Source organism: Cyprinodon tularosa, unplaced genomic scaffold (assembly GCF_016077235.1).
Source record: "Cyprinodon tularosa strain WSP-4 unplaced genomic scaffold, ASM1607723v1 ctg142, whole genome shotgun sequence".
In the NCBI taxonomy this organism is placed as follows: domain Eukaryota; kingdom Metazoa; phylum Chordata; class Actinopteri; order Cyprinodontiformes; family Cyprinodontidae; genus Cyprinodon; species Cyprinodon tularosa.
In genome coordinates, this window is record NW_024038243.1 from 137647 (window position 1) to 149680 (window position 12034).

The 12034-nt window shown below is 38.8% G+C and overlaps 1 protein-coding gene across 4 annotated transcripts in view; it reads left to right on the plus strand.

The window, feature by feature from the left end:
• Nucleotides 1-12034, plus strand: part of rin2 (Ras and Rab interactor 2) — a 53367-nt gene that overhangs the window by 288 nt on the left and 41045 nt on the right. For all 4 annotated transcript variants that reach the window (XR_005280177.1, XM_038278554.1, XM_038278555.1 and 1 more), the window contains exon 2: nucleotides 308-443. Coding sequence is in view for 3 of the 4 variants with exons in the window: in XM_038278554.1 (XP_038134482.1) it covers nucleotides 375-443 (69 nt within the window). In the remaining variant the exon portion in view is untranslated. The remainder of the gene's footprint in view (nucleotides 1-307; nucleotides 444-12034) is intronic.

A 12034-nucleotide genomic window follows, 5' to 3' on the forward strand; every position in this document is an offset into this window, starting at 1 on the left:
TTTGAGGACATGGGAAAATAATGTGGGAACAAAGTGGCTTGAAATGTGAAGAAAAACAGAAGAAGGTAACCAGAGGAAGAAAGCTGAGGCCAAAAATCAATGAATGAAGCAATTATCCTGGATTTAGAGAGCCAGGGAGGTGGAAAAAGAGGCTGATGTTCAGAGAGTGTAGGGAAGGAAAAATCAGACATAACAGAACTATGCAAGCGGCCAACAGCTTCGTAAGGCTGACTGTGGCTAAAGGAGGAATTTCCTCAGGCTGGGCTTCAGCTGAAAGTGTCTGAGCTTAAATGTTTTCGACCCACAGATCTCCCTCTTCACCGAACGCCGCTTCAGGCTTAGAGGATCCCGAGCCTCGCTAACAAAAAGACCACATGGACTCCAGCACGCCATCAGAAAGCCCCTTCTGTGGCCTCACCAACAGGAGTAGCAGCTTTTTCAAGGTAAGGACAAGATAGACACAATTATCAAAGCGAACATCATTTCCTGCACAACAACATATTTGTTTTTATAGGAAGATGTGACTCAACACCAGGACTGTCTGGGAAAAACAGGAAACGACTGTAAAGGGGTTTTGTTTTTGTTTCGAAGAAGTTAAACCAAAACCAGACACCTTTACTTGAATTAAAATCCAAGTTAACTGTCACTGAATGCCTCTCTATGACAAAAGCTGATAAAGCAGTTTCCAGTCAACAGAAATAAATAAATTTGTTAGTTTAACTGAGTGAGAATCAAAAAGAGACAAAAGTATCAAACATGGGAAAATATGGAGAGATATCTAACTAACTAAATTAGCATTTGCATCTGTACCATCCCACTGAGCTACAGACATCTTTTCATCATATAGAATTCCCTCATTAAAACTCTCTGATTATTGTCTAATTTATACTTCCATCTACATCAAACAGTGTAAATGCAGCATTTTGCTAAAGAATATAAAAATGTAAATAGTTTTTAAGAGTGCTGTATGAAGTTTGAATTCTGCCATAAGTGCACACACATTATAAATACTCATACAAGCTAGAGCCTGACCGATATAGGATATTGAAGGTCGATGCTGATATACATTGGCTGATAGCCAATATCGACCAGAATATTTAAAGAAAAGAAAAAGAAAAACTGAAAATGGACATACACGGGATATGCGCTGTCCAACTATAGTCCAACTCAAATTCTCATAATAACCAAAAATATAATTCAAGACAAAGAAGAGAACCCTGAACTATAGAATAAAAAAAAAGCATCTTTGATTTGAGCAGCGTTAGCATAACAGTATAAATACAATCACTCTTTGTGGTACTGATTCTACGGAAGATGATTAGGGCCACAGAAAAAAAATAAAAACTTACCTGATTTTTAAATTTTATTTCAGTACAATATGAGAAAAAGTCAGACTTTTTTCCCCATCTTAAACTGAAATAATATTTTGATAATATTAATAATATTCTTCTTTGTTTCAGATATTGCCTTAAATTTTTATTTTGTTTTGCTTAGCTGGTCCTGGAGCCCTGGCTCAAAGTTTTCTATCTAAGGAAAACCAGTTGATTTGCATCGACTCTTGACTAGATTGCAATCCCTCACACTAAGCATGCTTGTAGCGATAGTAGAGAGGAAAAACTCCCTTTTAGCAGGAAGAAACCTCCAGCAGAACCAGGCTCAGTGTGAGCGGCCATCTGCTGAGGCCGACTGGGGTTCAAGGAGACAGAAGCAGAGACACAAAAAACGACTGTAAAAGGCGGCCCCGTCCAGGAAACACACAGCCAGGCAGACAAGCTCAGAGCCAGCTCCCATGCCAGAGGATGGAGAGAGCACATCCAGTTAGTCACAGTCAGAGAAACAGGACTACACTGGAAAAAAGGGCCGATCTCCAACATCTATAAACAAAGGTAATGATGGCAGCAGCACAGCTGATATTTCTCTCCAGGATGGAGTCACAGCCACAGAGGAACAAACGAGGCGAAGCTACTATGAGAAAAAGCAGAGAGAGCATAACGTTAGAGATTGAACTAACAGATTCTGCAGAGTGGAAGAATAGAAATAGAATGAAGCAGAAAGATGAAATAGGGGTCCCTATGTCTTCCAGCAGTGTAAGCCTATAGCAGCATAACTATAGAGATAGCTAAGGTAGATAGCTAGGATAACATGAGCCACTCTAACTATAAGCTTTATCAAAAAGGAAAGTTTTAAACCTAGCCTTAAAAGTAGACAGGGTGTCTGCCTCACGGACTAAAACTGGTAGCTGGTTCCACAGGAGAGGAGCCTGATAACTAAAAGATCTGCCTCCCATTCTACTTTTAGAAATTCTAGGAACCACCAGTAAACCTGCAGATTGAGAGCAAAGTGCTCTGTTAGGAACATAAGGAACAACAGGAACATTCAACAGATGAGCATTTAAAAAACGTAAAACAAGTGTCTCTACTCATCATAACAGACTGGATAAAGGAAGGTGATAAGTATCCAATTCATTTTTAAGATTCAATCAAAAAAACAGCTGAAAAGTTCCCTGCCCCAATAAACTCAAGGAACTAAACTAGATGTAAGTATAAATGCTGCAGCTTTTAAAACATTCAAACAGGATTACAACTAAATACATGAGGTGGAGCCTTTTAGAAGAGGACACCCCAACTCTGCCTGCATGTCAGCATAAAGTTTGGTGGGACACAATATAATAATCCAACTTTTCTATAAATTATTTCTATAAATTATAAATTATGTTTATTACAAAAAGCTATAGCTTACACAGAGCTAAAATGCTAATGTTTGCTGAACCTAGCACTTATAAAACTCATCTGCTCATCTTAATAAACCCTAAGAGCATGTTTCCATGAGAACGTTTGTTGTCCTACGTGCCCGCCCTACGTGCTCGCCCTATGTGCTCGTCCTACATGCTCGTCCTATGTGCTCGCCCTACGTGCTCGCCCTACGTGCCCGCCCTACGTGTTTGCCCTACGTGCTCGCCCTACGTGCCCGCCCTACGTGTTTGCCCTACGTGTCGTCCTACGTGCCCGCCCTACGTGTTTGCCCTACGTGCTCGTCCTACGTGCCCGCCCTACTTGTTCACTGTCTTGGGTGAGCTGCAGTTCCAGACAGTCATTGAAGCTCACCTTTCTCACTGCGGTTCTTTGAAAATGGCCAAGGGTCGTAAGAGGAAAAAGTGTCGAAGAGTATGAGAAGAAAAGAAAGGCCTCAGGAGAGGCAGATATATTCCAGAATGCTTTGCGTGGAGAGCTCTCCGTGGAAAGCACTATGGGATTTGCTGTCACAGTGGCCTGCTGTTGCCATAGGCTGTCGTTACCTGACAGGGGCGACTGATAACAAATATGGTGCAGGCACCGCGAGGAGGAGGAGATAGGTGACCAACGGACAGAGATGGAAGTAACGAAGTACAAATACTTTGTTACTGTACTCAAGTAGATTTTTCTGATATTTTTACTTTACTTTACTACTTATTTTTATGGCGACTTTTTACTTCTACTCCTTACATTTTTACACAAATATCTGTACTTTCTACTCCTTACATTTTTAAAAATTGGCTCGTTACTTTAGTTTTGAATCATTTCCATGGAGTTACCGTTATTATTTTTCACGTCATCAATACCAAATTCAATCTAATTGGATGGGAATCTACGTTGCTTTTGACGCACCACTACAAGATGAATCGACAGATTCGGCGGTATTCATTCGTGGCAAATCATTGCAGCTTGGTGGCGGTGGCGTTAGCATAGTAGTATGGACGACGAGATGATTGAAAATGAACACAACAGAGATCTAGTCCTATTGGCAGACATCCATTTAAAATGTAGGCAACGGCATGAAAAACGTGGTTTCTACTTTTACTTTTATACTTTAAGTAAATTTACAAGCCTGTCAGTACTTCCACTTTTACCAGAGTATTTTTTAACACAAGTATCTGTACTTTTACTCAAGTACGGAAAGTGAGTACTTTTGCCATCTCTGCCAACGGAGCAAAAAGTAGTGATAATCTGGTCGAACGGTAATTTAACAGAGTTTGCTATAAAGTCCACTATATATTGTAGTACCCGCTGTATGTGGACACAGTAAACTTGTATGAGCTGTGAGAACAGCACGTTTTAAACAGTGTGTGCACGCTTTTGCACGCACATTTTTTTAAAGTGTAGAGGGCACTAAAATCGTCCTGATAAATGTCCGCGCTGATTAATCGGTCGGGCTCTAATAAAAGCAGTTTCATTTGGAACACCCACATGTAAACTACTCTCCAGGCACGTTTTGAATGTCTCGTCGTGTGTAGATTCAATACAGTGAGGCTTCCAACATGTCACAGCCAGGAGTCCATGCTCCTCCTTTTGCTTTTTTTTTTGCCCTATAGATTCTTCCCCTCCTCTGCTTCTGTGCACTATGCAAACTTTTGTCACTTTGAAGGTGAAACCAAACTAAGAATGTAAAATGCCTTTGATTGGCTCCTTTACAGGATATTCAACCTCCGGAGACAGTACAGTGTCCTTTCTAGTTGCGGCTAGTAACATTAGCAAAGCATATTCAGGGTAATAGCTGCTCTCTTTATTATCAGAAAACGTATTTTAACAGTTATGAATGTGTTTTAACAGGAGTAGAAATATGCTCTAAAATGATTACTGTTTGTGGAGTTAGGAAGCTGAGGCATTTCTTGCAAGAAAAAGGTTCAAATTTATTTAACATCCTCAGATAGAGAGATCTCCTCAAAACAGCAGTCCTCCCCTTCACGTCATGAAGGAGGCCGTGTGACTCTTTCTTATCTATCATGACCTTCGTTTGGAGCTTGTGAGGTTCAGAACAGACATATCTCAACATTTTTTACTCCACATGTTAGATTTAGAACTTCATACAAGCTAAGCTTAGCCTCACTGTTTATAATGAGGAAAGAGATGCTTGAATGAACTCTGGTGTCTTTAAACTATCAGTGCTCTTCAGTTTGGCTTAAATAAAGCAGAAGTGTTCGTTAAGGCGAAACCTGCATGTATGACGGTGAAAGCAATTTCAGATTAAGAGACTAGAGTCTCAGAGAAATGCCCTCCCCCTTACAGATGTATATTTTGTATTTCTTCTGTTAATTTAAAACATGAACAACAGTGTCTGATGTGGGATGGACAGCTGTGGAAATGACACACATGATGACAGCAGGGAGGGATGGGGGCTTTCATAACTCTCTGAGAGAGTTGCAGATCTTCCACAGCTGGCATTGATCATATCCACCATTAATTTGGTTCGTGCTAAAAGTTAAATATTTCTTGTCAAGACAAAGCTCTTATTGAACTGAATCCAAAACATCTCTCTGCTCTGGAAAATAATGATTGTCATTAATTGAGAAATCTTTTGCCTGATGAAGCTTTAGCACCTACAGCTTTATTTTCGTATGTCCATCTACTAGAAGCAATCACCTAAATATTTTCCTACTGAGAAAAAAAACAAACTGGTTTTTGTCTTGTTCTTACACTGCAGTATAAGAAACAGAAACAACAATTGGGAGACAACAAATTTGCATATTCTATTTGGTTTTCTCTTTGGTTTTGCATGATCTGCATGCTTTGGTTGAGGTCATTAGCAAGTTTTCTGCTCGTTTGGGTCTGTAAAATGAAGCTACACTGCAAAAACTATCTAGAAATAAGTGAAGATTTCTTAAATTAAGTGAATTTAACCTTAATTTGAGTAGATAAATAAGAGGATTTGCCAATGGTATGAGTATTTTTACTCTTAAAATAAGATAATAAGATAAAAATGCACTTGACACAAGACAATGCAGTTGTTTTTTCTTATTTTAAATGTAAATTGTCTTGTTCCATTGGCAGAGTGTGTCACTTACTCCCTCAATCCAATAACAAATGCAGTTATTTTAAGGAAAAATTACTTATTAAGATTTGAATTTTTTTGCAGTGTACATGGCTTTACTGCCTGTTCTGCATTTAGATTAATCATACCCCTTTATCATTTCATATGATTTTCTTTCGCTAAAATGTGGTATGGATGTAAATACTTTGCACAGCCACCATTTGAACCCACCAATAAACAAAAAAAAGTGTGGATTTCTGTTACAGACCTAGACTAAGTAGTGCACGGTTTACATGTGGCTGAAAGTGTGCGATCTCTACCTGCGCCATACATCTGTTCCAAAATGTTTTCCTTTCATTTTCTCAGAGCTGCTTAAATCAAATGCCATCAGAAAGGAATAATCTGAGAGCACCGGTTTTTAATTCTTTGCACAGATTCTGAGCTGGATTAAGGCCTGTACTTTAACTAGACCATTCTTTGATCAAAGCATTTACCTGTAACCTCTAAGGTCGAAGCAATCATAAACTAATTAAGTGATTGATTTGTGGTTAACTGGAGTGTACAGACTAACTAAAAAAGAAACACACTTAGATCTGTAATTATGCTGTAATTCTAAAAACGTATCTAAACATTTCTCCCTTAAAATGAAAATCTTTTTGTGTCTTTAAATAAGCTCCATCCAGAACCCCTATAAGTAGCATAGTTTTAGCTATTAATTGGTTAATTGAAAAAAAATTATCAAAAGATTAATCAATTAGCAGAGAAAAGCCTTAAAGTGATCAGAGCTGTTCTCCATTCCACACAGCAAAGCACGTTCCTCCAAATGAAATCAGCTGTAGATGTCAAAATCAGCCTTAAAGATGTTTTCAGTGGAGTATGCTTTAAATATTATATTGTTCTATTTAATTACTATAAACTTTATTAATCTTTTTTACACACAGTAACAGAAATTTCTGCCAGAAAAAGATTATAGCAGGGATTATGTTTCAGGTTGTGTTGAGGTTTTTAGAGGACCCAAAGGCAGATTTAAGGAAAAAACATAAAATAAAATATAAAATCCCAAGTCCAGAACAGATCGACAATGAAAACTCAACAACCAAAGGAGTCCAGAGGGAGGAATAAACCAAAAGAATGACGAGGATCCAGCAAAGAATAGATGAAGATGAGGTGTATTTATGGGAGATAGAAACAATAGGAGGGCTAATTAGCTCACTGGGAGCAGGTGTAGGCAGAAGTAACTAGAAGGAGCTAAGGGAAAGGAGAGTGGCGAAAGGGGGCAACAGAGAGCACCTTAAAAAATAAAACACTGCTTAAATATAACACAAAAGGGAAAAAAAAAAACAATTATCAAGAAAACACAGATTACCATAAATCAAATGCAACTGAGCAACCTAAAAAGGAGTTTAAAGAGAAGTCCACAAACGGCACAATCATGACATTGACTTTGGGTTTCAAATTGCTTTGGAAATATGTAAAATACACAATTTAAAGGGATTTGAAATATTCCAAGAAATGAGTTAATCTCAAATGAATTAAATGTGTGCTCTATTGCAGCAGCAGCTAACCAGTGACAAAAAGCAGCACAGGAGGTTCTGCTCTGTTCTCAGTAGGACCTGTTCCCACTGCGGCCAAATGTGGCCCAAAATAAGATGATCTGCAAATGATATTAGTATTTATGCACCCCAAATAAGATATTAGTGTATTTCTTGTTTTTTTAAACATAAACAATATTATTCCATTGGCAAGTTTTCTTATGTACCTGCTAAAATCAAGGGGAAAATACACTTTTTTTTTAGGAAAGACCAACTTACGCATATTTCAGTTTTTTCATTGATGCATATTGGAAAGATGTTAGGACTTTAGAGCTCCTTAATAAACAGAGTTAAAACTTTATTCAGGCCTACTGAAATTTATATTAAAATGTATAAAATGTTTAACCGAAAAAACAAAAACAAATTAGACTCGTTATGTAACTAATTATAAAAAAGGTTCTTTCTGCAAAGTATTGCCAAAAGAGCTGAATAGAGATATATGCTTTTGTGAATAAAACTGAAAATTTTTTCACCTGTATTTCTTAATAAGCATCCTAATTATCCTATATGTCAATTTATCACATGAAATTAAAATGTGCTGTATTATGAAAAGAAAATAAGCAGTTAGGGAGCATCAATACGTTAGAGTTACACATTTTGTGCTTCAAAAATTTGCCAGCTTTCATAATTATCTCCATTAACTTCACCACCATTCATAATTTTTTTGTTGCAGGAAGTATTGTTACTGTCCAAGTAAAGGATGGGTAGAGAAGTAGTTAGTTAGCTCTGATCACTGAGCATTTTGTGTGCGTTAATTAATAATAATAGCTTCAGGAATTTCTTAATGTAAAGGATATATGCAGTAAAATATTGTCCCATTTTGTGTTATTGTTGCTCTGCAGCCAGTGGGTCGTATTTCACTGGAAAATCTTGCTGTCCTTGCAAAACCTGCTACTGCAAACGTAGCCTAAATCTAGCATTATTTGCGGCTCTCCTCACATCAGGAAGTTTGTCTGCACTCAGGGGTAACAGGATGACGGTATTTCCTCAACAGTTTTATTATCTTTAACAACTCTGTGAAAACTGTGTCTGTATGTGGGTAAGAACCAAACTCATAGTTTCCCATTGACTCCATTAATTGCTTTAACAGCAGCCCATGCATAGAAACGCTTACCTCCTCTACTGTAACACACAGGCCTAAAGGAGCCCAAATCGCATGAGAGCTGCAGCTCTATAATTAGGTCTGTTTACTGTTGTAGCCTGAGTCTGACGACTGAAATGTAGAAACAAACCGGGATGAATGATGAATGAAGGGTTCATGAATGTCAGCAAAACAACAAACCTTTGTTTTTGAGTTGCGTGTATCAGTCAGTTCCCTTTTTTTAAAGGTTTGGCCCAGATTGAGTCATTTAACAGCCTTGAATGCCTGCTGACCCTCACTTCATCTTTGCGGTTTCTACAGCCTGCTTAGTTTTATTCAACATGCTTAACCACGCGTCCCGTAGCAAGAGGTAAAAGTCGTCCCTATGCTTTCCACGGCCAAAAAGAAAAAATGTTGTGTTCTTTAAATAATCTGTACATACAGGGTTAACTCCCTGTTTTCCTGGAAGTGTTTTTCTAAAGTATAAATGTATTTAAATTGTTAAAGGTGCTCAGTTAAAACATCACACTAACGTCATATATATATAGTATAATAGATTTGTTTTATTTCAGCAACTAGTTGAAACATTACATTGATTAATTACAAACGTTCCTGTTAAATATCCTGATTTATTGCCTACAGCTGTTAAAAACACTTTTAAGATTACAATATTTCATCTGTACAAAAAAGGCGTTTTTGATACAGCTATGTAGAGATACTAATAAGTTATGTTAAAGAACAGCTTATGCATTATTTTTAACTTTAAATCTGACAGATGAACCTTGTTTAAAACGTATAATTGTAAACATATACTTGCTGTCACGGTCTTGGTTCGGATTAAGTTTTCTTTAGAGTTTTCAGTTTCACTTTGATCCATGTTTTTCTGTCAGGGTTGCGTTGAGGTTTTGGGGACCCAAATGTACAGTAGAGGTCAACCTTGGAGACATCAGGGAAAACATACATGAGTAGCCAGGAAAAGATGAGGTACTATACAGGGAGAGTATATATGGGAGACTGAACAAAGACAGAACTAATGAGCTGATTGGGAGCAGGTGTGAACAGAGGATTCTAGAAGGAGCTAGGGGAAAAGGAGACCAACACAAAAGGGCAACAAAGAAAAACCTAAGAACTCAAATATATCCAGAAATAAACACAAAATAGGAATTAAACCAATAAAGCTAAAAAACAAAGAAAAATATGGATCAAAGTGAAACTGAAAACTCAAAAGAAAACTTAATTAGAACCAAGACAGTGACACTTGAACTCATCATCTTCTGCTTGACGTGTGACTGGGTCACAGCAGAGATGCTAAAACTTCCCTTTCCAAACACCAACTTCATATACTTGTAACTCTTTTGGTCATGGCCCAAATGTTAACGACAAAACCTTTATTTTTTGGCCAGTTTGTTTGAGCCTGTTTGCATAATCTTGACCCTTTTGGGATTACAAAAATGATCAGCTATCGATCCAAACTATTGCCTGTATTTCTAGTTTTGAATGACCAAAATGTATCATTAAAATTATGCGTCATACCTTTTTGTATGGCTGAAGAAGTGAAACTAAAAAGGTATACTAATATAGTGATACACTAATAAAAATAGCATTTAAAGGTACACTATGCAACCGGTGTTGATTTTCCAGTGAGGCTCCCTCCAGAGGGCGAAAATAAAAAGTGCACTGTCGTAAATATGCTCAGCTGTTCTCCTGGTTTCTCCGTCAAGCCAGGCGCGGTTGTTTTGAGCTTAGCAGCGAATGACTAACGCTGCGTTCACACTGGACGTAGCTGGCGCGACAGAAGCAGCGAGTTTACATGCAAAGTCAATGGTTGACGCGCGTCAAGGCGTTGCAAAAGGTCCCGCGGCGCGTTTTAAGCACCAGGCGCAGCACGTCTGAGCAGCTGAAGCAGCGCGTCGGGTGCGTTTAACGCAGGGAGAGAGACACAGCGCTGATGATCACTCCTCTTAAACAGTTTATTGACGCCTAAATTAACTGAAAATGCAGAAATCTGCCGGCAGAATATGCAGTTTGGATTATTTAGATGAAAAACACCTACCAGCTGCCGCGGTGAACCGCTGCTGATGAAGGGATCCATACTGTCGGCGCACCGCTGGTATGTGGGGGTCTGAGCGGCTCCGACAGAAAAAATATTGAAGGCAGGATAATAATCTGAATGAACTGACTGCACTGATTACGTTTTCAGGTGTATTTTCTCACTTAAACACATATTAAAACTACTTTATTCCCACTGATCACAGCAAATATAGCTGCAAGGCAGAGAAAGGATAGTGAAGCTCCGCCCAACGCGCCTCAGACACACTTTTGCACCAGAGCAGCAAAGCTGCTTCAGCCACGCGTCAGAACTAACTGGTACAAGCAGCAAAAAGGAAGCAACAGACGCGATTTTGCTGCTTTTGCTGCGTGAACGTAGCATAACTGCACAAAGATTGCCACTGTGCTAGCAACGAGAATGCTTTTAACTGGGGGCGTGTAGCAGTTCTCGCCGTAAAGCAAGACTGACTCTCACGAGACTTCTGAGCCTGTGGGTGCGGGTCGGTGCTCCTGCAGTTGCAAGTGCAGTATTTCCCCCACAGACCACCAGGGCGGCCGAGAATACCTTTGTTCAACCTGAAATGACTCATTTAGTCATCCATAACGTTATGTAACACATTAATTAACTGAAAAATGTTGCATAGTGTCCCTTTAAGGAAGTACAATACTGAAAACATCATGAAAATATATTTAGAGGGTAAAAGGTGGAGAAATCTAGAAGGTCACCCTGTGTGTAACATCTGGTTTTATGGATCTCCATCTGAAACTAAAAAAAACCTTTTAGTTCATAAAAGTTGTGATTGCTTCACTAGTCCTACTACAGCTGTGGGGACGACTCAGAGATACCCCCCCTTTTCAGCCTGGGGTGACAGGGGGAGGGGGCGGTCTTTTCGGGGTAGGGTTGTTTCTCCTTTAATAACTCAGGTTGGGTTATTGACTTCTTACCTGCCACTAAAGCTGAGGGGGTTTGTGGCTTTAACTCAGCTGGTTCCACTTAGCCCTGTGAGGGGGGGGGTGGGGGGCTACAGGGTGCTGTGGTAACTGTGGTTTGGCTTCAAGTCTGTATTATTGGTAAAGGACGCCCCCTGGTGTTTAAAGTTCAAAATGAACTTAATCTCTCAGTTCCTCTGAAGCAGTCATTTCTTATTCGTATGTTAAAGTAGCTCAAACTTTACTAGAAGATTATCTAAATAATTTGATTGATTAAATCATGAATTAAACCTCCAGATGAGGAAAATGTGTTAATCACAGCTATACCAAAGGCCAGCTCTTCACTGTGTTCTGAAGTTCCTTTTTATTTTATTTTTTTGTTTGTTTTTGGTCTCTTATACAGCTTTTAACAGGTTTGCTGATTTTGTTGGTGGATATTACAAGAGCCGCCTCTCTTGTCTTTGATTTTTACATTGCAGGGGATTCCTCCCAGTTGGAGGTGAAAGGGAAAGATGTGCACATCTTGAGGCTGGAGCTTTTTTAAGACTTTAGTTATGTCCAGATTTGCTCCAAGTAATAGAAGTTAATTTAGATGTTA